Source organism: Anoplopoma fimbria, chromosome 20, assembly GCF_027596085.1.
Source record: "Anoplopoma fimbria isolate UVic2021 breed Golden Eagle Sablefish chromosome 20, Afim_UVic_2022, whole genome shotgun sequence".
NCBI classification, from domain to species: Eukaryota; Metazoa; Chordata; class Actinopteri; order Perciformes; family Anoplopomatidae; genus Anoplopoma; species Anoplopoma fimbria.
Genome location: NC_072468.1, coordinates 4181350 through 4206011, shown reverse-complemented (window position 1 = coordinate 4206011; position 24662 = coordinate 4181350). Strand labels below are relative to the sequence as shown.

General features: G+C 41.1%; 1 protein-coding gene across 1 annotated transcript; it reads left to right on the top strand.

The window, feature by feature from the left end:
* Positions 1 to 1250: 1250 nt before the first annotated feature.
* LOC129109218 (doublecortin domain-containing protein 2-like) lies at positions 1251 to 24139 on the top strand. The gene is made up of 9 exons (XM_054621239.1): positions 1251 to 1537; positions 2304 to 2358; positions 5771 to 5847; positions 6070 to 6204; positions 6336 to 6485; positions 7495 to 7549; positions 8096 to 8276; positions 22755 to 22825; positions 23324 to 24139. Exons 1-9 carry the CDS (start codon positions 1251 to 1253, stop codon positions 24137 to 24139), a joined length of 1827 nt encoding a protein of 608 aa, XP_054477214.1.
* Positions 24140 to 24662: the final 523 nt, after the last annotated feature.

Sequence of the window (24662 nt, the reverse complement as noted above, 5' to 3'; positions counted from 1 at the left end):
TATTTATTGTCTGTGTAGTTGTATAGTATGTGTATTTATTGTCTGTGTAGTTGTTAGTATAGTATGTGTATTTATTGTCTGTGTAGTTGTATAGTATAGTATGTGTATTTATTGTCTGTGTAGTTGTATAGTATGTGTATTTATTGTCTGTGTAGTTGTATAGTATGTGTATTTATTGTCTGTGTAGTTGTATAGTATGTGTATTTATTGTCTGTGTAGTTGTATAGTATGTGTATTTATTGTCTTAGTATGTGTATTTATTGTCTGTGTCTGTGTAGTTGAGCTGCTGCAACACTTGAATTTCCCCCATGGGGATCAATAAAGGAATATAATAATAATAATAATAATAATAAATAACCAAATATTCAACGCCTTTATACTATTTACACATTTGGCTTTAAATTGCTATAACAGCAAACGTGTCACTTTGTTTAAAAGGACATTGAGTACAGATCTCCCTGTTGTTACGCAACACATTATAGTAAACAAAGGACAAACATGTTTTTTATCCCACTTTCAGGATGTCACCTCCGGGTTTCCAATTGGTCTCTGGATGCCCAATTAACTTCCTCACATGGCTGCTGGAGAGAGTCACAGCGTCTAACTCATGCAGCAGCTTCAGCCTGCATCACAGAGCATCTTTCATTATGTTTTCTACACACTGATAGTGTGCATTTTTTAATAAATAAGTCTTATTTTTATTTATTTTGCTCATCGGTTAATGATTGACTACCTGTTGATTTGTGAGGTCCCTGGTCATCTGTGGGAAGAGCAGTGGCGTGTTCCCATAGATACATCCAAACAAGTGAGCTCCCATTATAACCAGTCTGCATCGTGGGGAAACCACAGAGTCCCGTTCGGCTGATGCGTAAAGCTGATGACTCTGCACCTGTTCCTCTGTAGCGGATTTGGAAATGTATGCTAAATGTATGGATAGTAACTATTTATAACATCAACAGTTTTATGCATGTGCTCATTCATTTTTTTTATTTTTTATTCAGTATCTTCTATTTAACCTAATAGTAGCCTCTTGCCCCTGAACGCGTCTTCTGTCCAACTTTGGTCCTCTTGGAAGATCTGCGTGGAGCTTCAGTCAGCACTGAACACTTGGCCGGGATGGACCAGCTCTAGTGTGATTATAATGGCCTATGAGCTTTTGTCTCGCAATTGGGATCACCCGGTTGTAAGTTTATTATAACGAAGATCTCTCTCCTCTCTTTTTTTTTTTTTTTTTTTGACGACGCACTACGATGAGCTCGGAGAAGCCAAACTTTCTGTCACAGCCGGTCGTGAAGAACGTCTTCATGTACCGAAACGGCGACCCTTACTACGATGCTCGCCGAATCGTAATCAACCAAAAGAGGGTATCCAACTTCGAGACTTTGCTCAGAGATGTGACCGGTGGGATCCAAGCCCCATTTGGAGCAGTGAGGAACATCTACACACCGAGAGGAGGTCACAGAGTGGACTGCTTGGAGAGCCTGCAGAGCGGGGAGCAGTACGTCGCTGCTGGGAGGGAGAGATTCAAAAGACTGGAGTAAGATAAACGTTTGGCTTAACTATTTTTTTTCTTCAAATGAGTTCCTCACAGTGTCTAAGCATGAACTGGTGTTTTGCATACACATAACTGTGGAAGAGAGTTACTTTAAGACCACGACTTAACAGAGTCACAGCATGAGGCAGATGAGATCAACACTCCAGAGAAGTGTGCACTGCTCTGGCCTAAAAATAAGTGGACTTATACTGCAGATAATGAGATTTCTGCAGAGAGTTATTCATAGAATGCAGCTAAGTGGGAAGGTATTCTGAAGCCAAGACGTATGTGTGTGTGTGTGTGTGCTGTCACTGTGTCACCATGCCAGGCAAAGTTGTGAATTTTGTATGTATTATCTGCTGCAGGACTGGATATAGCCTATAGTGTGCACTTCTTCTTCACCATCCTGTCCATCCTCTCACTGCATACCATGTTGTTGCTTCATTACCCAGAGGAATTGTGTGGAAAATCCAGATCCCAAGAGATGATAATTTCACAAATGATTCACCAACTCACCGTTTCCTCACAGTAAATGTGTTTGTACCTTTTGGGACCTACATTACTTTAACACAGCAGCAAAGCTAGCAACAAAGGAAAGCCATGATGAATATTCCATACTATAAAATACCACGTCAGGACATTTCCCATCACTAATTGATGTAATATTAAAAAATATATATTAGTTTGTTAGTTACAGAATACCTCTGTCGAAAATCAGATAACTGTGTATCTTTAAACAGACAAATTTGCCTTTATGTTTTCTCTGTAGTTACCTACAGATTGGTTCAAGGAGGAAGAAGATGATGCAGACTCTTCCAATGCAGGTAAGGCAAAATAGCTAAATTACACATGCTTTCTTTCATTATATCAGAAAGCAATTTATGCGCTTAGTCAGTCAAGAAAGGTAAGTCCCTGTTGAATGTAGTAAACTGTCTTAAGTTATGTAGTGCAGTAGCTGTAACTAATAGCAGTGTGTTTTTACATGTGTGTATTTGCCTTAAGACTTGGCCCCAGCTTTATACAGATTAATTCATCCAGATCAAATATGAGTCACCATTTAGGAATGGTTGAAATGCTTATGTGTAATAAGAGTGAAGTGCAGTATGCGAAAAGTTTTCGTTAATGCCTGGAATTCCCAATCTGTATCATCTTTGGAATCATATGAACACAATCTGCAGAAATATAACCTGTTTACATAATTGACATTGTTGTGTCAATCACCCAGACAGTCTTGGAGTGCAGTATTTCCCCACATGCACTTGCCAGAGAAGATCCTCAGGTTCCACTTTACCTCTTAGTCCTTTAGTTTTAGCACTAAGAAGTAAGAAGTACTAGTAGATTCACTTGCTTACTCACTCACTCACTGTGGATTGAACAACATCTAAACAGTGAGCCAGTATCCCAGTATCTGTGCTAAGTGTTTGCCAGACACAAAAACAAAACCACAATTAGTTTCCATAAATGTCCCCCTGTTTAAGCTCAGTTAACGTTCAGCCACATGAGAATGAATACCTTAATCATAGACACATTGTCTAAATTGTTGTTACTTTATTGCCTTATTATTATTATTATTTTTTGTTTGGAGATTAATGAAACCCTTCACTGGCTATGTTTCTCAAGACATGGTTTCAGTTACAGTATCCTTACATAATCCCACTTTTGAAATTGAAACTGCCACTAAATGCAAGATACATGAGGATTTGTCACAGTGTAATGGTTTTAGAAAGATCATTTTAAGCAAGGTGTTATGTTTAGCATTCCTCTCTATTGTTCACTGCGAAAAATCACTTTGTTGTTGTCTCAATGGCCATGCATTATTGATTTATGGATCATAATGGATCATCCCTCCTTTCAATGCATCTTTAATCACCAGCTATGAAGTCACAGCCAGAATAAGAGCAGCTCAAAACCTGGTTCAAGGGTGTATTGTTTCTGTTTTGAAAGTCAACTGCAGGTCTTCTGCCAAATTTTTTATAAAAAAAAATTTCATAACGAAATAGATTAATGAATAATGAAACAACAAATAAATAGGGGCAAAAGTTTGTGATGCCTTTTTGACTCTGGCCACACAGCGTTAGCTGTACATGTTAATCAAACAAATTGAATCAGGAGCTGATTGGGAACTGTTCTTGATTTGGTCCTTTTACTGGCTATTTCAATTCAAATAACCATTTTTTTCCCAGCTATATAAGCTCATTCATCACAGATAACCTCAAGGGTTTGTTTTTGCTGTTGTGATTACGTGCCGAGCATAAAAGCAGACAAGATCGTTGATGAGGACCCTGCCCGCCCCCATTACCCCACTTAACCTGCCTGATTGTGTCGATTAATGACGAGAACTCTTAGCCGGCTGAATGGTTGGCAAGTTTTTTTTCTTGTCTTTTTTTAGCATTTTAGGAAACGGTCATTATAGAAAGATCACTGCTTCAGATGTACCATACTGTGCTTGGCTCATCATGACCCTAGCTTGTGACAATAGACCCTGTTATAAAGAAATTATTCTTTTATTTTGCACATACAAGATCTTCTACTGTTCTTAGATTCCCTTCTACCTTGAAATGTGCCTCTTTACTGCTCTATGTTTGATTGGATGGGCTTGAAAAGACCCACTTCTAGCAGTGCTCAAACCTGCTGGTTACAGTGATGATGGTAGATTAATGGAGTGTTTAAGAGAGAGGAATCATAGGGATTTTTACCTCCAGTGAAGACCTGGTTATACCCAGAATTCTTACATCATAAATTAGCACTGACTTTGCTTAATAATTTAACTGCATCTAGCATCTGCACTCTGTAGATGGAATCAACTGGGTGTGAGATGTATTTCAGTGTATGCGCAGCTTTGAAATCACATGGTATTTCCTCTGTCTTGGTTTCCGATAAAGGTTACTGCTTAGCTCTAACAGTACAAAAAGCGTTTTGCCAAACATACATTTTTCCCACCCCTCGCTAAAATGAGCTGAGGTGACATTTATTTCCTTGCTCTACACTCAAAGATGATGTGCTTATAAAACTAATTTTCTATAGAAAAAATTATCTGGTACATCTAATGGATCCCTAGAGAGTGATCCACGCGGCACCTCGCTTGTTTTCTGTTTGTTCCTTGCTTGGATTGGTTATGAGCTATGAGGTTTATTCAAGTCCCTGTGGTTTGTAGTACACATACGTGTAATGGTTAAAATGGAAGTGCAAGTGCATTTTGTTCATATTTAACAATCTGTGTTATAAGAACCTCTCTTTGCTATTATGCAGTCAGTGTATGTGTTCTGACCATATGCCCTGTTACTGGTATACCTCTGAATGTGTCTCACACCTTTTTATATGAAGTAAGGTACTTCTACTTCTGGCCTTCACATCTCTGTTGCCAGGGTGCTCCTACAGGCCCCCAGAAGACTTTTAATATACCTCCTTCCTTATCTCTCTCTCCCTCTCAGGGGATCCAAATCTTAGTGTCACAGTGGGTTGCCTGGTGTTATGGGACAGGACCTGCAGTGCTCACTCTTTGCAATCTCACAACCTCAAAGGACTTCAGAAGGCTTGTTCTTTTGTTGTCACAGAGACGAGAGGCAGATTATTTTGATTGTGAACAATAGCTCTTTCTTTTTTGCTGTCAGGGGTAAAAGCTTTTGTTGTCACACAATCTTGTTTTTTGGTGCCGTTTAACAAAAAGAGAGAAAAAAAGTTGCCAAACAATTAAAGAAGTGGATTGACTTTTTTGTGAATAGACATATTGCTACAACTATGCTACATCAAACTGTTGCCACTCTTGGGTGATTCTGGTTCTCCAAGCAGTTCAGACTCTAGAGGACATTCAGTATTAGCCCTGTTGACTGTCCTGATATGGGCAGCTATATTTAGCTGACCCAACTGTTAGTACTGGTCCCTGAAGCAAAGTCCCCAAAGTTTGTACTGGTCTGATGTTCTGAATCTCCACTGGGAAACACAAGCTGTCCTTAAATCCCAACTGGACTTACTGATCTGCTAATACGCTTTCAAAACAGTCTTAGGTACACAAACACACACACACACACACACACACACACACACACACACACACACACACACACACACACACACACACACACACACACACACACACACACACACACACACACACACACACACACACATACACACAAAGTCACACTTTTCTCTTGTACTCTCATTGCCACTACCAGATGTTACTGTGTGCCAGACAATCTTAGCAGCTGTATGTTTGACATATTTCACTATTTCCAGGCCAAACCACTGCCACCAAATCGAATCATTGTGTCAGCACGATTTCTGAAACCCATCAAGGAGCCATGTACAATTTTGTAAGTTAAATTTTCCTTTTTTCCCCACTAACCATTTTACACTGCAATGATTTCCGATTTACTCTTTATGTATTTAACCTTGTTAAATCTTTCTTGAAATCATAGGATACATTTGAACTTAACAGATAGTATTGGCTTCACTGAACTCAGAGGGATATACTTGACAAGGGAAACTAGTCTGTGTCAGTGTTTGCTTCAGTCATGCATATTTTCTCTACTTAGTGTGGTAGCAAATGGCGATGTCCTGAACCCTGCCATGAGGGTGTTGATCCACCAGAGGATTCTCAGCCAGTTTGAAAGAATACTAGAGATGATCACAGAGAAGATGGGTTTGAGAGTCCTCGGGGGTGTCCGAAGGTAGGCCCACACTTTAAAAATGCTCACGCTTTATATGGATTGTCTGCGACTTAAGTGCATCTGATGTGACAAACTAGTATAAACGCATGATGGAAACTGTGGGGCTTTTTGACATTGTTTCTGTTTCCCAGTCTCTACACCTATGAAGGCCACCAGGTGACTGATGGGAATCACCTGGAGAGTAGTCAGCTGTATGTTGCTGTGGGAAGAGAAAGGTTTAAGAAGCTGCCCTACAGTGATCTTCTCTTCACAAAACCCAGAGGGACAAGGAGAGTCAATGGGTAAGCAATGCACTATAAGAAAAATATTCAATTAAATGTTGTTATTCTCCTTCTCAAACCTAAAAGAAAAACGTGAAGATGCAGTTAGTAGGATTTGGCGGCATCTAGTGGTGAGATTTCAGAATACAACCAACTGAAACTTCGTCTGTGTGCCAAACGTGTAGGAGAACGACAATAGCCGATGCGAAAACACAGATGGTACTTGACCATGTGTTTGGTTTGTCCTTTCTGGGCAAATGTAGAAACATGGCGGACGGCTTTGTGAAGATAATACTGTCCGTATGTAGATATAAATGGCTCACGACAAAAACAAACAGCAATTCTTATTTTCAGGTGATTATACATTAAAGAAAACATATTTGTTAATATTATATTCAATTACTGCCAAAAGACCCACCTAAATACTACACACTGTTCCTCTAAACTCACTTTCAGAATATCTGTTTGTCCTTGAAAACTCTTTAAATAATTACCTTATATTGAGCAAGGTATCTAAGGTCACTAATTTAACAACAACAACAACAACATTGACCAAATATACACACGATAAGCACCATCAGTATGTACATTCATGACTTAGATAACTGAGTTGGGTAAATTAAAAAAATGGAAGATTATGTCAATCAGGAATAGTTCTTGAAGAGCAATTAGATTGTGTGTCTGTGTTCCAGTGTGGCAACTTATTACACCTCAAGGGTTAATATCTGCTTTCCAATTTCCTTAAACCTACATCCTTTAGGTCAAATTAGTCTTTTAAGGATGTATAACTTGCTACATGTTAATTAAAGTGTTGCCTTTTTTTGTGATGTTTGAATAATCATTAGAAAGGAACAAATAAAAACCAAATATCACACAGTACAGTGTTCAAACCTTAAACTTCTAATTTTCAGTTGAAGTTTGGTTTCATTGTAGTTTAATTTCATTTCAGATGCTTTTGTTAATGTATCTGAGATGTAAGGCAAGCACTCGCTATCTTGTATTTATGTTAATAATATTGTTTTATTCACAGAATGAAAGCTCACTCTCTACCACCTATCTACAGATTCTCCAAGCAAAATGGAAATGTAAGAATTACATATGCCTTCCACATAATATATTTTGATGATTTTGTTTAGTTTAAAATTGGAAAATAGAAATTCACTATTTTCATAGCTGGCGTCCCAAACGTTGCTTATATAAACCAGCTTGCAAAGAGATAATTTGGACAGATTTACATACACAAAATGGAGGACAGTATTTGATTTTCTGTATGATTTAGGTCATTCAAACTAATCTGATGAGGGATTGCTAGATAGACAAAGGGTCTAAGGTCTTCAAATGTTAAACCCAAGCCTAGTTCAGGTTGTATTATTTGGCCTTGTTGTTTGATTATTTAGTTAACGCAGTTCTCATTTCCACAGCCTTTCAAACATAATTAATACAATAAACGTTCAAAGTAAAACTGTGGGCATTCATGCAAGGTCATGAACTTTAGATAAACAGAACCAGATAGTTTAGATAGAAAATATTTTGTTAATTTTGTTTATATTCCAATGCTGTATTTATGTTTATTGTTTGTCATGTTTTCCACAAGTTTCTCATCAACTGAACTAGACTTGTATGTCCTCCAGAGTAAGTCAATGATCAGATGCAGTGATAGTGGTGAGGGAGACTCCAAGGCCTCTCCTCTAAGCCACAATGGCAGCAAGGATCACCTGTCCTCCATCGTCAGAGAGCTCTCTAAGGCCAGACTCATGTCCCTCAGGAAGAAGAGGAGTGGACAAAGCATGACCCTCGGCATCTCAGATAATGGTAATGCCGAAACAAATAGAACGGTATGAATAGGAATTCCGATGTAAATACAGTGTGGTGAAAGTGGCCTTATCTCAACAGCACCACATTCAAAATTGTGTGTGTATTTCTATTCCTCCGCGTCGACCACAGCTGTGGCCGAAGACATGAAGTTTTTGGGTTTTCAGTCCGTCCGTTTCGGTACATTCTTGTGAACACGATCTCTCTGGAACCCCCTGAATGTTTTCAAATTTGGTGCAAACGTGCTGTTGCACTGGGAGTAATGTGTGTTATGTCTGGGGCAGGAAATCGGAGATACCATAGCGACGGAGCAGCAGCTAGGAGTATGGAGGAAAATCCTTAAAAAGCGTCCAAAAAAGAAGTGGACAATCCAAATAAAAAATAAACTCAGTGTTCGAAGGAAGTATTAAAGTCAATAAAATGAAAGCGATCTTTGGCGGGAAAAAACACGATCACCATTGGCGTAGCTTTCCTTCATTGGAGAGCGCCGAAAGAAAAGAAGGTACTAAGGACAGACACAGATGTAGTTGTGCTGCTCTTGGACTGGTGCCAGTGCAGTGCCAGTTTAAAACCTTAACTTTTTTGCTCGACAAGACTTGAAGTTAGCACTCCTGGGGGCGGGGGGGATGCAGCGAGCTCACCTGTAGGCATTGGTCACAAGCACACGTCGATAGTGTTCGTGTATTACTCTCACTACAAGAGGGAGGAAATCAAAGTTCCACCATGCGTATGGTTTAGAGCGGGAGAGAGTTTGTGTTTCTGTGTGTGTTTCTGTTTCTAAATCCCTGATTAAGTGAATACTGGCGTAGTTGTATGCTCACATGTGTGGTTGCATGTGCTTGTGCAATCAAGAAGATGAGTGTCCTGGAATAATGACACTTCTCACAAGAATGTCACATAGCGTTAGAGACTCCTGGCCTTTTAATGTCTGTATGTCTGAATTGTGTTCTCCCATTAATCATCTCCATAAACATGTGCACAAACAGGGTTTATATACAGTTAGGCTTATATGTTATCCAGATATATGATGTAATGCATGGCCTTTGAAAGCTTATGTAACCTGCTGCAATCTTAAATGCCCACATAGTGGCGCTGTTGCTCTGCAAAAAAATTGAAAGAAATCAAGAAATATTGAAAGTAGGTCTTGCATGATGTCATCAACTACTATTACAAGAAACACATTGCGTCATCTTCTGGGCTTATGATCAGTATTATAATGCCCTGCAGAAACTACTGTTTTTACCTCTGAACATTAAGATGTTTTATTGCTCTGGGTCCCTATAGATGTTTTGTATACATTGTATATAACATTGTTAGAAGGAGTTGAGAGCATTTCTTCACTTAAAAAAAGAATAATCTTACAGTAAAAAGGACTGTCTGCAGACTACTGCTGACCTTGTTATAACTACTGCGGTACGAACCACCATTACATCATCTCTGGCTCATGATAGATGTCGCCTGTTTGCTACTCTGGCAGGAGTCTTGATAGAAGAAGCCCAAAGGAGCGTGGAGAATTGTGTCTGTGGTTCAGGGGAGCTGGCATTTTGCATCAAGAGAGGGATCAGGGATGTGTGTGCGTTTGTCTTTTTGTGTATTTGAAACCTATAATGTCACCCTCAGAATCCTGCATGCATCAGATTGTGTGGCATGTCGTATTACAGGTAGAGAAAACATGTTGCGTTATTGGTACCCTTGGGTGACATTGAGCAAAGATTAAATTAACAGACAGACAGCTTGGAAAACAAGATCAGGCATCAGAAAAGATTGTCTGAAAAGCTTGGAGAGCATATCATATTTTAATGCACCGTTCACTGTTTGACCTTTAAAGTCTTTTTTCAAATGTGCCATGTTTACAAGGAACAATATTTATTTATTTGTTTGGTTTAGTAGCTAGGTGTTGTCCATGTAATGCAGTCTCTGCATGGCAGTTGTTCTGTCTCTGTCCATGGTGCTGAACAAACTTGTTCATAAGATTCAGCAGGTTGAGGTTCCCTGAAGAAATTTAATATTTTTGTTCGTCTTCTCTCCCAAAGCGAACCAATGCTAAAATGTTATTTGTGCATTTTGCTTCTACAAAGCAAACAAGAGCTGAAATCATAGTTGCCCATTGGCTTACAAAAAACTAATTATGTATGTACCCATTAACTGTTACATTTAGTGATGTGTTCATGTTTGTCTAGTGTAGCTTCTCAATAGGGACACTGTGTCCATATCCACTTTGTTTAGTGATTCACAGCAGCACAGAGGTGTTTTTTGGTGTCCCTTTGGGAAATCCTGCCCTGGCTGGGTATCAGGTAAACACATCCCAATCTGGTGCCAAAATGAACACAGCCAAAAAGTTTGCTGACTGGCAGAGGCTATGGAAAGAACACAGCATGAAACCCACACTTCAGATCTCCGGTGTGCTGGAACATTGGAATGAAAACAAAAGATTATTATAAAGGTGTCATTGGATTAGCAATGTTTTTGTGAGAGAGGGTGGGGTAGGAAAAGAAAGAGACATGCACAGACTGTAATGCTTTAAAAGAAGAAAAAGAGAGAGAAAGAGAAGGGAAAAAACAACAAATGAGACAGAGTGACCCCGTAACTCGAGATTCTCCCTCTGTTATGTGCTGACTCTGTTGTGACAGGGAGGTTAGTTTTTGTGTCTGTCAGTATGCCGGTCTCCATTATTCACTGTCTATCAGCTGCTGTGAGGCTGACTGAGGATAACTCCAGCAGTTTCTGTCTGGTGTATTGTAAAGCTTCTGACTTTTCTGCTTCATTAGAGTGAACACAGTGGTGAGTGACAGCAAAGACAAGGGGGAGGCAGAGCGACAACTCATGCAGCAAAGGTCACAGAATGAATCTGAACTATAACAAAGACATTTGGCGTAAAGGACTTAACCAACAAGACACATTGCCTGTCTTACGCTTCACCCAATATAGTTATTTCTATGGCAGCCGTTTTAAATGAAGGAAAAGTATTTGGCCAGTTTAGCCAGTAATCCAAAACACATTCATGTTCAGGTTGTATATAACCAGTCAGCAGTTGTTGCAAACCTCAAAATAGAAATAGGATGTTTATTAGTGTCTTAAAGGGCCTTGGTGACCAGTTCAGTTAATGTTTCCCTTGGGAAAAGAGGAGGGATGATGAGAAGTAAAAATAGAAGCAGTAGGAATGGGAAAAGAGAAAGAGGATAAAGAGGAAAGGATTTGTTTTGGCAGAGGAGGGGAGATAGGATGTAAAAAGAAAGGAAGAAAAAAGAGAAGGTTAAATAAAAGGGAATAAAGGGTTGAAGACATTAGGATGAAGGAGAAAAAAAGAGTCCAGGTGGAATCAAATAGTGAGTATGATGAATAGCCTGAGATGGTGGAGCATATGCATTGAGTGGAGGAAAAACGGTAGACGGATGGGTGGGGTTGGGATAATTGCCTTTCATTTGGATAATCTCTCCATTTAGAGTCATCAAAGCAGAATTTTACTTGTCCCTGCCCCTCGCTGGGACCAAATTGCTGCTCTAAAAATCAACAAAAGAGCCTTGCACTTCAAGAAGGACAGACAGACAGAAAGGTATGGACAAGAGGAGAAAGAATGGAAAGGGGAAGAAAGAGGAAAAGCACACCAGAAGGGGTGGAATAAGAGTGTCTACTGATTATCTGGACTCTTACATGCATTGTATATGTCTCTGTGCGTGCATTAGTAAGGGGGCGCTCTGATTTGCAAAACTGTGTGTGTCCTTGTCAAGGCTACTCTGAAAATAATTGGTATCTGCGAAAATAAGCAAATTTTTCCTCTTTAGCAATGGCAAGAATTAGGCCAATAACTCTACAGCATTGATATATAACACAGGTGTTGCTTTAAAACATATAACAGTGCGTGGTGGTTTTTGTCACAGATAACCTTATTGTAATTAATTTGATCAAATGTGCTTAAAGAGGGTTGGAATAATACCTCATCAGGAAATAGTGATACACTGGATATGATGAAAAAACACTCAAAGGCCACTTTTATGGTATCTCCATTTGAGCTGTCCTTTAATTATCACGAAAACAAGTTTATTCCTTGGAAGATGAAGCTTACTTAAATCACATCATGCTCTTTACATTGTAGGGCACTCTAAGGGCACTGTAAATTACGTTGGTGCCAGTAGAGCAACACTGTAATAATGATTTACAGAGCTGTAAATCAAACAAGCTTTCATATGTGTAGTTTTTGCAATGGCAAGCAGATCCCATGCAGCCTATACAACCTGAAACCCAGCAATATCGTAAAAAACTAAGTCTTCCAACTGGTATGAACAAAATGGTTGTTTATTCATACACCCTTATACAACCTACAGGAGCGTCTCTTAAATTAGAGCCCCTACAGGTGGAAGGATATAACCGTTGCAGTTTGAAACATGGGTTTAACGATGCAAAACAGTCGCAGTTTGGTTAGGTTTAGGCAACGAAACTACTTGGTTATGTTTATGAAAAGATCATGATTTGGGTTAAAAGGCTATGTTTGTTGTTCAGCTTAATTTAAGTTAGTAAGATAACATGCGTTACAAATGTGATGCAAGTTAAGTGCATTACGTAAGTTTACCTACCTCCTTTTTTTTGCATGAGGACAGTGTCAAAAGAACAAATGTTTCAACAGTCGCCCTTACTTTATTTTATTTTATTTAATTTTGGAATCTCAATTGTGCAGTCTCAGTATCTCAGTTAGGTTTATCTTGCCTTTTGCTTCACATCTGGAGACGTTGAGTTCCGACCGACTCAGGTAACTCTACCCGGCCTTCATTGAAACATCAAGGACATCCACTTTACGCATGACGTTATGTTCTGAGTAGCCTGCTGCCTCCTTTTCATGTACAAGGCTGCATCCTTTAATGTAGCAGGAGCCGATTCAATTCATGCCACACAATAGGTACACAATATGTCCATTCCATTTTTCTCGAAGTGACTTTAATTTAAAGTCAAGGAAGTTCTGAGGTATTTTTTAAAATAACTAATTTCCAAAACTCTAAATGGAAATGCTCTTGGTATTATTTGCAAGTTGAAAATGAGAGGAATGAAGATTGCTGCATATGTGAGCGTGTCTGTGTGTTTATGCGTCCCTTTACACATGCACAAGCCATCCAAGCCAGATCAACTTTCTGCCTCTGGTGTCATAAAATGTGATGCTGCCTTGGGGAATTAGCTCTGTTAGCATGTGTATCTGTACCGCCTGTCAGAGTGAAATAGGGTTCAAAACAGCATTCGGAGGCAGGAGACATGTACATAAAGAGGCTGTGTGTCTGAAATCGTGTGCCTGTGTCAAAAAAAAAGAGGCTCAGCAGCAAATGTTGAGAGATGGCAACATTTAAAGGACGTTTTTTTTTCCTTGCCAAGTTCTTCGAAAGTGTGGTTTGTGAGCACTGCGTCAAAAGTATTTATGTGTGTGTTTTGTGTGTGTTATGTGCGTGACTGTTTTTATGTGCACACGCTTGCATGTCACATTTCAGACAACATGGCCATCCTTTCCAATTCCCTCTTCAACACTTCTTCTCGTTTCATCTCTCCCTTTTCACTAGAGCTCAAAAAGGTTCTTTGTGACCCTTTGATGCAGGATTACTGGATTAAAGTGCAGGGTAGCTGTACTAATCTGCAACATAATCTGTTAACAAGTGTTTCAGCTGTGACATACAACAGTGCTAGCTGTGACACGTAAATTATAGGGTTAGGGTAACGTGTGACACTTTCAATGAATGTTTTTTTCTTAATTTCTCTCACTTGTAATCTAGCCCGCTTCGCGTGTTTTTGCTTTGAAGTTTAGCTAGTCGCAAATCTGGAGTAGCTGTGATAGGAACATCAGCATTTGCAGGATTTGTATCAGTCTAAGACAGTGAAACAGCGTTGACATTCAACCTAAATGGCAAAAGGACATTTTCTGACATTTGTGGAGATCTTAAATTTACATCATTAGTTGGAGCTGGGCTCAGGAAGTTGCTGTGTTGCCAGCGCAAAGGGCTTTTCGTTTATCACCGTCAGTTATATATCAGTAATACATACACTTTCAAATGTGTGCTTCATTTCTGTTATTTATTATTTTTCATCCCAAAACAAAGCATTTTAGGTATTCCATGAGAAAAGTTACTAAAAGTAATTGCTTAGTAAAACATTTGCATACAAAACAGTTGTGTTTTAAAGCATGCAATCATGTTTATTTGTGTTGAGAAAGAAAAATCATTGCAATCACTGCAATTTTGTTTATATTTGGTCATATTACACTATTACAGAAGCTGTTTGAAATAAACATTTCATGTGATAAAGACACTGGATGGTATGATTTCCGGCAACTGTGAGAAAAGTAAGAGAGAACAAGCTCCATGAATCATTAAACTATTTAACTAAAGCTGTGACCTTTATGAATATTACTCTGCCTGTCTGACTGCAACATTGTTAAGCAGCACTTTCCTCTGATTTAATGTCAAAACTATCTAAGCACAGGGCTGCACATAACTTTAGATGAGAGGCATTTTCTATATTATAGAAAAAGTTCACTCTAGTTATAATGTAGGGTGTTTATTTAATCAGATGCATCTTGGAAACAAAACTTAATGTAAATGGTGTTACACTCATACTTTAAATAACCCCTGTATTTGTCCTGTTACCATTGTATAAGCAAGGCCATGCTGCTTCCAGGACCCCTTCGAATAAGCCTGAGGCCTGCTGGGGGAGAAGAAGTCCAGCTTAGTGACAGCCAAAGGGAGAGCAGCCTGGATCATCAGGGCATGAACCTCGCCCACCCGAGCAATCCTCACAGTTCAGCACCATCCATCCATCCATCCATTTCCTCCGCTTATCCGGGGCCGGGTCGCGGGGGCAGCAAGCTAAGGAGGGTCCTCCAGACGTCCTTCTCCCCAGCAACACTTTCCAGCTCCTCCTGGGGGACCCCGAGGCGTTCCCAGGCCAGACGAGATATATAATCTCTCCAGCGTGTTCTGGGTCTACCCCGGGGCCTCTTACCAGTTGGACGTGCCTGGAAAACCTCTAAAGGGAGGCGTCCAGGAGGCATCCTGATCAGATGCCCGAATAAACTCAGCTGGCCCCTTTCGACGCGAAGGAGCAGCGGCTCTACTCCGAGCTCCCTCCGGATGTCTGAGCTCCTCACCCTATCTCTAAGGCTGAGCCCAGCCACCCTACGAAGGAAGCTCATTTCGGCCGCTTGTATTCGCGATCTCATTCTTTCGGTCACTACCCAAAGCTCATGACCATAGGTGAGGGTTGGAACGTAGATGGACTGGTAAATCGAGAGCTTTGCCTTACGGCTCAGCTCCTTCTTCACCAAAACGGTCCGGTACAACGCCCGCATCACTGCTGACGCTGCACCGAACCGCCTGTCCATCTCCTGCTCCATTTTACCCTCACTCGTGAATAAGATCCCGAGATACTTGAACTCCTCGCTTGGGGCAGTGACTCACTCCCAACCCAGAGGGTGCAATCCACCATTTTCCGGAAGAGAACCATGGCCTCAGACTTGGAGGTACTGACTCTCATCCCGACCGCTTCACACTCGGCTGTGAACCGCCCCAGTGCGTGCTGAAGGCCACATTCTGAAGAAGCTAACAGAACCACATCTTCTGCAAAAAGCCGGGATTTGATTCTGAGGTCCCCAAACCGGAAACTCTCCTCCCCTGGCTGCGCCTTGAAATCCTGTCCATGAAAATCACAAACAGGATTGGTGACAATGGGCAGCCCTGGCGGAGGCCAACACGCACTGGGAACAAGCTCGACTTTGTGCCGAGTATCCGGACACAGCTCTCACTTTGGTCATACAAGGACCGAATGGCTCGTAGTAACGAACCAGGTACCCCATATTCCCACAGTACCCCCCACAGGACTCCCGAGGGACACGGTCGAAGGCCTTCTCCAAGTCCACAAAACACATGTAGACTGGATGAGCAAACTCCCATGCCCCCTCCAAGAGACCTGCAAGGGTAAAGAGCTGGTCCACTGTTCCACGGCCAGGACGGAATCCGCATTGCTCCTCCTGAATCCGAGGTTCGACAATCGGACGGAGCCTCCTTTCCAGCACCCTGGAGTAAACTTTCCCGGGGAGGCTGAGCAGTGTGATGCCCCTATAATTGGAGCACACTCTCCAGTCCCCCTTTTGAAAATGGGAACCACCACCCCGGTTTGCCACTCCACAGGCACTGTACCCGACTTCCACGCGACAGTGAAGAGACGTGTCAACCAAGACAGCCCAACACTGTCCAGAGCCTTTAGCATCTCCGGTCGAATCTCATCCACTCCTGCCGCTTTGCCGCTGAAGAGCTTTTTAACTACCTCAACGACCTCCACCAGGCATATGGACGAGTCTTCCCCTGAGTCTTCAGACTCTGCCTTTTCCACAGAGGATGTGTTGGTTGGGTTCAGGAGTTCCTCAAAGTGTTCTTTCCACTGCTCGACAATATCCCCAGTCCGGGTCTGCAGTTCTCCCCCCCTGCTGAGCACAGCCTGAGAGAAGCCCTGCTTCCCCTTTCTGAGTCGTCTCACGGTTTGCCAGAACTTCCTTGAGGCCATTCGAAAGTCCTTCTCCATGGCCTCGCCGAACTCCTCCCACACCCGGGTTTTTGCCTCAGCAACTGCCGCAGCTGCAGCCCTTCTGGCCAACCGGTACCTGCCTGCTGATTCAGGAGACCCCTGGGCCAGCCAAGCCCGAAAGGCCTCCTTCTTCAGCTTGACGGCCTCCTTCACCGCTGGTGTCCACCAGCGGGTTCTCGGATTGCCGCCACGACAGGCACCGATCGCCTTCCGGCCACAACTTCTAGCAGCAATGGAGGATTTGAACATGGCCCACTCGGATTCCATGTCCCCAGCCTCCCCCGGGATGCACGAGAAATTATTCCGGAGGTGGGAGTTGAAGACTCTGCCGACAGGATCCTCAGCCAGACGTTCCCAGTTCACCCTCACTACACGTTTGGGTTTACCGGGTCTGTCCGGCAGCCTCCCCGCCACCTGATCCAACTCACCACCAGGTGGTGATCAGTTGACAGCTCTGCTCCTCTCTTCACCCAGTGTCCAAGACATACGGCCGCAGGTCTTATGACACAACTACAAAGTCGATCATAGACCTTTGGCCTAGGGTGTTCTGGTACCAAGTACACTTATGAACCTCCCTATGCTCAAACATGGTGTTTGTTATGGACAGTCCATGACTAGCACAAAAGTCCAACAACAAAGCACCACTCGGGTTCAGATCGGGCAGGCCGTTCCTCCCAATCACACCCCTTCAGGTTTCTCCATCGTTACCCACGTGAGCATTGAAGTCTCCCAGAAGAACTATGGAGTCCCCAGTCGGCGCCCTTTCCAGAACACCACCCAAGGACTCCAAGAAGGCTGCGTACTCCGAACTGCCGTTTGGTGCATAGGCACAAATGACAGTCAGAGACTTCCCCCTGCGATTCGCAGTCGCAGGGAGGCGACCCTCTCGTTCTCCAGGGAGAACTCCAAAACAGCGGCGCTCAGCCGGGGCTTGTGAGTAAAATCCCACTAAGGATAACGACTTCTGGCCTTACATACCTAAATGGATGATGTGACCATTCTCCCTCAGACCCAGCATTCACCTCCAGACTCCTGAAAAGTCTAAAGGAGCTGCTACCATGGGCCAGGATGACAATAAAATCAGTCCTGCAGTCTCTCAATTCGGAGTCAGGAACAAGTACATTCCCTTTCAGTTGATAGTCAGAATATATGGCTTTATGTGGTCAGCAGAATTGAAACAGGTCAAGTACAAATGGCACCGCGACTGGGTCTTGCATAAGATAGTAGAAACCCTGAACGCACTCAGGGTGGAAACATACAGGGTCAGACCGGTAACAGCACAGGAGTGGATCCAGTATGTCAGGCAAGAATGTGAGGCTCAGAGCAGCAGGATGAGGGAATGGCCCCTCCTGTCATTTGGAAGTGAGTGGAACATGAGAGCTGACCTCCAGTTAAAGTTTCCACAAGAGATCCCCACAACCTCCCTATTGTTAGATATCATGCTCTGGTCCACCTCTACTAGAACAGTCATTGCTGAATTGACTGTTACGCGACAGGAGAATGGAGGCTGCCTTCAAGAGAAAGAAGGGCAAGTACACAGAGCTCGCTGCTGTTTGCTTACAAGCAGGTTGGAGGGCCTTCACCTATCCAGTGGAAGATGCTTAAAGATGGTACACTGGAACATCGGCAGTGTAGTAGACTGATCAGGGGAGCTTCTTGCTCTGGCCCTGAAGAAAGGACAGGGCAGGGGGAGAGCCAGAAACATAGCTGGCTGCAGTGGGGAGGTAGGGAAAAGTCACTGCCACTGCTATTACCTCGAATTGTTCAGGGATTAAAGGAGGGAAACATCAGTGAAAGGGGCTCCTGGCTGATGACCCTAAAGCCAGCACAACAGCACCGTCAGAGGTGCGTCAGACAGAAAATACCAACATATGGACCCACGTATGCTAACATAACAGGCATCACTCTTGCCCAAAGATTCTCTTGATACCTACACTGTATGCTATTTAGCCTCTTACACCTATGAATAACATTCAAATATTTTTATGATAATGCATGAGAGAGAGAAATAGTTGAACAGAATGAATGTGCAGTCATCAGTTTTTTTATTTAAATAGCTGGATTGCTTTCCTGTCTGTCACATCAATATAAACCCAATACCAACTAGGTCTTTCTCATTGTGGCTGCGGCCATACAGTCATTAATTGTTTTAACAAGACTCTTGCCAGTGACTGGAGCACACTTGCTGAGTGGCAACATTTCATAATTACCATTTAGAGTTACTACCCATGTTGTTTTACAACCCACCGTAACTCAGCCATGTGCTGAGTGGGTTAAATTAGCTGGATATAAATAAGCAATATAACCTACTGTATCGTGATATACAGAGAGTGTTGTGTGAAGTGATTTAGGTACATTAAGTAGTACGTCAAGTGTTTATTCAACACTGCAGAGCTAATCCGCTGAAAGTAGAATTGGCTTGTGGAGGCCATGTCAACAATTTGTTCCTGCCTTGTTTTATAAGCATAAACAGAGTGTGTATTAAAACAGTGATTTGTATTAGAACTACAACCTCTCCCATTTAGGGATGGATTTCTTCATGAAGATTCTACTATTCCTCATCCCATAAAAAGGAAAAAAAAGAAAAATGACCATAGAATCCAAAACATTTCTAAGAACACCCGTAACAGAGTCGGTCACAAGACGGGCATGGTCTGAACAAAGGGGGCGAAGAGGCCTTTGGTCCCTAAACCACATTAATTTTCAGTCGAGGATCACTGTATCCAAGTTTCAATCATTCCTATTCACTCTTTCACTCACTGACAAAGGAGAATCCTTAAAATTTTCATTGCCATCACAAAGACACTGTACATCAACATTGTGTCATCCGCCAGCAGATTTTTCAAAGATGAAGTGGATGAAATACAATTAATTTAAACCCATAGCTACAACTATTGTAAGAAAAGAGAAGCTTGGCAACTATCCTTTAGATCCTGTGGAGTTCATTAAACAATGCACCTGTTTGCTAACCCTGTGCTGGGACTTGAATTTAAAAAAGAATGCTCTATTGTTGACAATGTAGATCAGATTCAGGGTTCATTTGAGCACAGGGAACCATGAGGGATGATTCTGCTGTGATGCATATTGTTTTATTCATTGAGTTGATGAATGGAATTCATACATACAGTATTTTGTGGAATAGTATTTACTTCATGTTACCTAGTATGAACTACACACTCCATTCCCCCAGTGTGTTAGAGTTGCCAGTAGTGGATGATCAAATGGAAACAGAGATCAAAGCAATGCTGCACAATGTAACTCTATTTAGCTTGAGTGCAGAGACAGAGATCAGGTCGCCTGCTTTTTTATTGTTTTTTGTTTTGTTTTGTCATACAAACCAGTTCCCTAAAACTAAAATCTGCAGCAGTAAGGCAGAATGTGTGTGTATGTGTGTTTGCGAAGAGAGAAATAGTTTGTTTGTAGAGAAGTGGGAGGATGTTGTAGTTTACTACCTGCTAGCACTTCATCTTCAGTTTTATTATTGCAGTGCAGTGCAGTTATTACACTTCTCTGGAACAACTTTCATTTATAAGTTTTCCTTTCACAAGAATGGCAGCGAGAACCATTTATATGAGTAAAATATACATATTTACAGTTGCATCCATGTTTTACCTCACACTGATGGATGACATTTAGCATTACTTCAGAAGTCTTTGTGTTCTGTCGGAGTTTGTTAGACAGTAGTGTGTAAGGGAAAGAAGGATTATGTGTGTGTGTGTGTCTGTGTCTTTGTGTCTTTGCCTGACTATGAAAGAAAAAAAAGACAGACACATATTTACCTTTACCCACAGACACACAAACACACACACACACACACACACACACACACACACACACACACACACACACACACACACACACACACACACACACACACACACACACACACACACACTGTAAAGTCATTTGCAAAGCCCGAGAACCTAAATCCACTGGATTTAATGAAGAGCAAGAAAGGGAGATTCTAAATATTGTGTTTAATTTGATTTAGCATTTTCATAAGCCTGTGCCTCATCCTCAAATCATGTTAAGATGTTTAGAGTCGTTGCGGCTCATCTGCTGCTTACTGCTTACACTCAATCGCTCGGCCCTCGCTGTTAATGAATGTGGGCAATTTCCATAAAATATTCTTAAAGAGGTCCGGTATTATTACCATAACGTTTCATCTCCCACCATAGCTAAACTTCAATCAGTTTTGCATTTGAAATGCATTAAATGTCTCCATAAACTCTTCTAATCTCTACCCAAGTCATTTTTCTTCTTTAACTGCTGTGTGTAGAAAGGGGAAATAATATTAAAGACATTAATTACACTGTTTTTTTCCTCACTCTTTTGTCGCTTATTTCTGATTGGAAATTTCAGTCGCATCCGGTGTTTCAAAACTAGTGTGTAATTATGTTGTTTATCAGAGCGTATAGTTGTATTCCTCTTATGATGTCTAGGGTTAATTATTTCAAGCCCTTTGATGCAGATGCTCACATGAAAACTGAAAAGAAAAAAATATATATTAATTTTGCACTCCAACAAACCTGCCTTGCTGGGCTGATTGCGTCAATAGAAATGAGTGTGCAGGGTCTTGGTATGTCTTCATTTAACACCAAAACCCACAATATCGCTATGCTGTTGTTTTGGCAGTAAATGATGACAGGTGATTCCTTTGGGGGTCTGGGCAATATATGTTCTTGTCTTCCAGACTGCTATTATGGCATTTCTTTCTTTTTTTTTCTTGTTTCCAATCTATTCCCCCAAGCTACGTTTTCAGTCTGTCTTACACATCTTGTCTTGGGTAAAATTATTTAGACTGTAGCTTTCAAACAACGCTGATAAGAATATAGGAAATTAAAAAAGCTTCTGCAGATTGAACAAGTGATTTCTCCATATTAATAAGAAATGATGGGGCCCATTTCTTCTCTCAAATCAATGTTGTGTGCCCACTCTTACATTGAAAGCTGGTGTCGGGGATACACACCAACACTGGTTGTGGGGACCCTGAATAAACTCTTTAAATGTTTGTGTGTTGGTCAGTGGTTACATGTACCTTAACAGGGATTTTTAGGACAATAATGGTATTGTTGATGATGAAGATGATTTAATTCTGAATCTTCTCACAACCTTGAACTTCCCTGCCGTAGCCATGTTTTCTAGCTTATAAATTGTTCTCTGGCTCTCTCTGCCACAGTTCCATTGTCTGGGCAAGTTGTTTACTTGGCTTAGACGGTCTTGGGTGTTTTCCTTCTTCACCACCAGGTGTCAGTCTTGTGCTGTGTTTTGGTCATGAAAGACTGAAAACACAGCTGCCTATAATTTCAATAACTGGATCGTGAGTAAAAGCTCCCTTATGGATTTCTGAAATGATGTAATGGGCTCTGACTGAGCTTATGGTCCTGAAAAGTAGTCAGCAATAATCCTTATATTAAACCTGTGAAATTGCATAAGGGAATGAAAAACAAATACTTGGCAAGAGTGCTTTGAATTGGAATTAACGAGCACATAGCCTATTTGGTATTGTTTTACGTTAAATTCATGCTGTGATGTGCAGAGTTAAAAATGTTGATTCAAAATAGTATTCATGTCTTTGATGCATCTAATAGCATTTTATTACCTCTCTCTCTATTTTGTCTGATATGGCCAAGAGTCTCTTCAAGCCTGTGCGAGATATAATAAATGCATTTACACAAGGACGAGACCCATAATCATCCTTCATGTAATATTGCCCCTAACAAGCCCATTCAGGTCATAATTTCACACATTTTGATGAGACACATAGATTTCTCTTTCTCATAATGTCACACTGAACCATACTTTATTCATGTTCTTTATTTAAAAAAAACAGACTACTTTTCAGTGAAATCAGCTTGCATTTCTCTCCTCAGCTATTTGCAAACGGTGTGCTCAGGTAATATATTTGTGTTTTCTCTCTATTTCCAGATGACCTGGAATCAAAGGCTGATGATGGAAACACTGAGGACAAGACCCCCCAAGACGAGCCAGCTGAGGAGGTAGAAACATACAGAACTGTACATAATAGACTACTACGGGAGCAAGCAATGCCATCTTTGTAAAGAGGTTATAGGTGTGCACTCAGCTTCGCGTGTTACCCAAAGAATGATGATTAGTCTGCTCTAGTTTTGAAGATGCTTATATTTTCATATTTATGTCCATTTCAACTACTTTCACTTTGCTTTAAGATACAAAACTCATATGAAAATCACCCATGGTATGTTCAGAATAAGTTTCATTCATATGTGCCATCTAATGTGTTTAGCCATTACTTGTTGCATATTGATTGACATAGCATTAAAAGGGTTTTGAAATAAAACGTAGTGCTTTTGCTCCTCTTGATTTGTTAGTGTTCATGATTCATTAGTGCTATCTGTCTCTTTCAGAAAACTGTAAGTCCCAGGGAGAATGATTGTAAGAATGCAATTATATTGTGTGCCTGTTAAAATATTTAGAGCCACAGTATGAATCGTTTCTGTGGTATTATTGCATTACAGAATTCTGCAGAGGAGAATGGTGAAACAGTAGGAGAGAAGGAGGAGGCTGTTGCTGAAAACACCACAGAAGAAGACCCTTCTACCAATAAAGATGAAACGAAGGAAAGCCACGAGAGAAGTGGCGAAGAGGAAGAAGGGGAAGATAAGGAGGAAAATGCAGAGCAAAATGATGAAAAAGAGGGAGCAACAGCGGTATCTGAGGAGGAGAAGGAGGAGGAAGTAAAAAAAGAGGTACAGGAGGTGGTCACAGATGAGAGTGAGAAGGAGGTTAAATGTGAGGAGCAGGGGTCCAGCAGTAGCAACATTGATAAGACCCAGGACAGTAAAGGGAAAGAGGATGGAAGCCATATATCTTCTGAGGGTGAAAAAGATGAGCCAGACAAAAATATAGAAGAGAAGCAAGATAAAGACAGCGTAAAGGGGGAGAAGAGCAGTGAGGACCAAGTTAATGATGAAGACATGGGGGAAGAACAGAAAGAGACAGAAAACAGCATTGACCCAGGGAAGACTCAGTCAGATAACGAGACAAAAGAGAACGATAACGGCAGAAAAAGCAGCAGCTGCAGTAACCAGGAAGAAGATGTGAGCAAAACAGAAGAGGGAGCTACCAAGGAGTCAGGAGAAGAAAAGAGAGAGGTGAATGGAGAGGTCAGTGGAGAAGATGATGAAGTGGAAAGTGAAACAGAGCAGGACACTGTCAAGAATTCAGCCAAAGATCCCGCAGCAAATGGAGAGAAAGGGGCGGATCATGATGAAGATAATGAAGCTAAAAGCACTGGGAAAGGATTAGGAGAAAAAGAGAAAGTTGTTGGATGAGCCATGCTGGAAATAGTAAACAATGCTTTACAATACAGGCTTAAAATAATGAATGGGAAAGCACTGAAAAATAAACAGGGTCTCACATTTCAAGCAAGCAATAGAAGTTTAGACAGCCTAATGATGTCAGGTTAAAAAAGAAACATTACAATTTCATATATATATTCAAAGGCTATTCATCAAAACATTATTAATTAATATCATGACTGAAAAAGGCAAAACAAATTAAAGCATTCTTATTTTTAATTTAACACATTATGTTCATGTCTATGAGCGCTGTAGTGAGTGATGCTGGGAAATGGAAATATGATTACAGTCTTACAATCTTTGATAAATATACAGTATCTTTATTTTAACATGTATAATTATACTAGTTGGCAGATTTTTTTGTATGTATGGTATATTTTGTTCTATTTCCCAAAACATGTGATACAAATTAACTTTTTTAAGAACAATAAGCTACGTGTAATATTGTAAGCTCACTGCATGCATTTGAATGTTGTTCCAAATCATAATCCTTCAT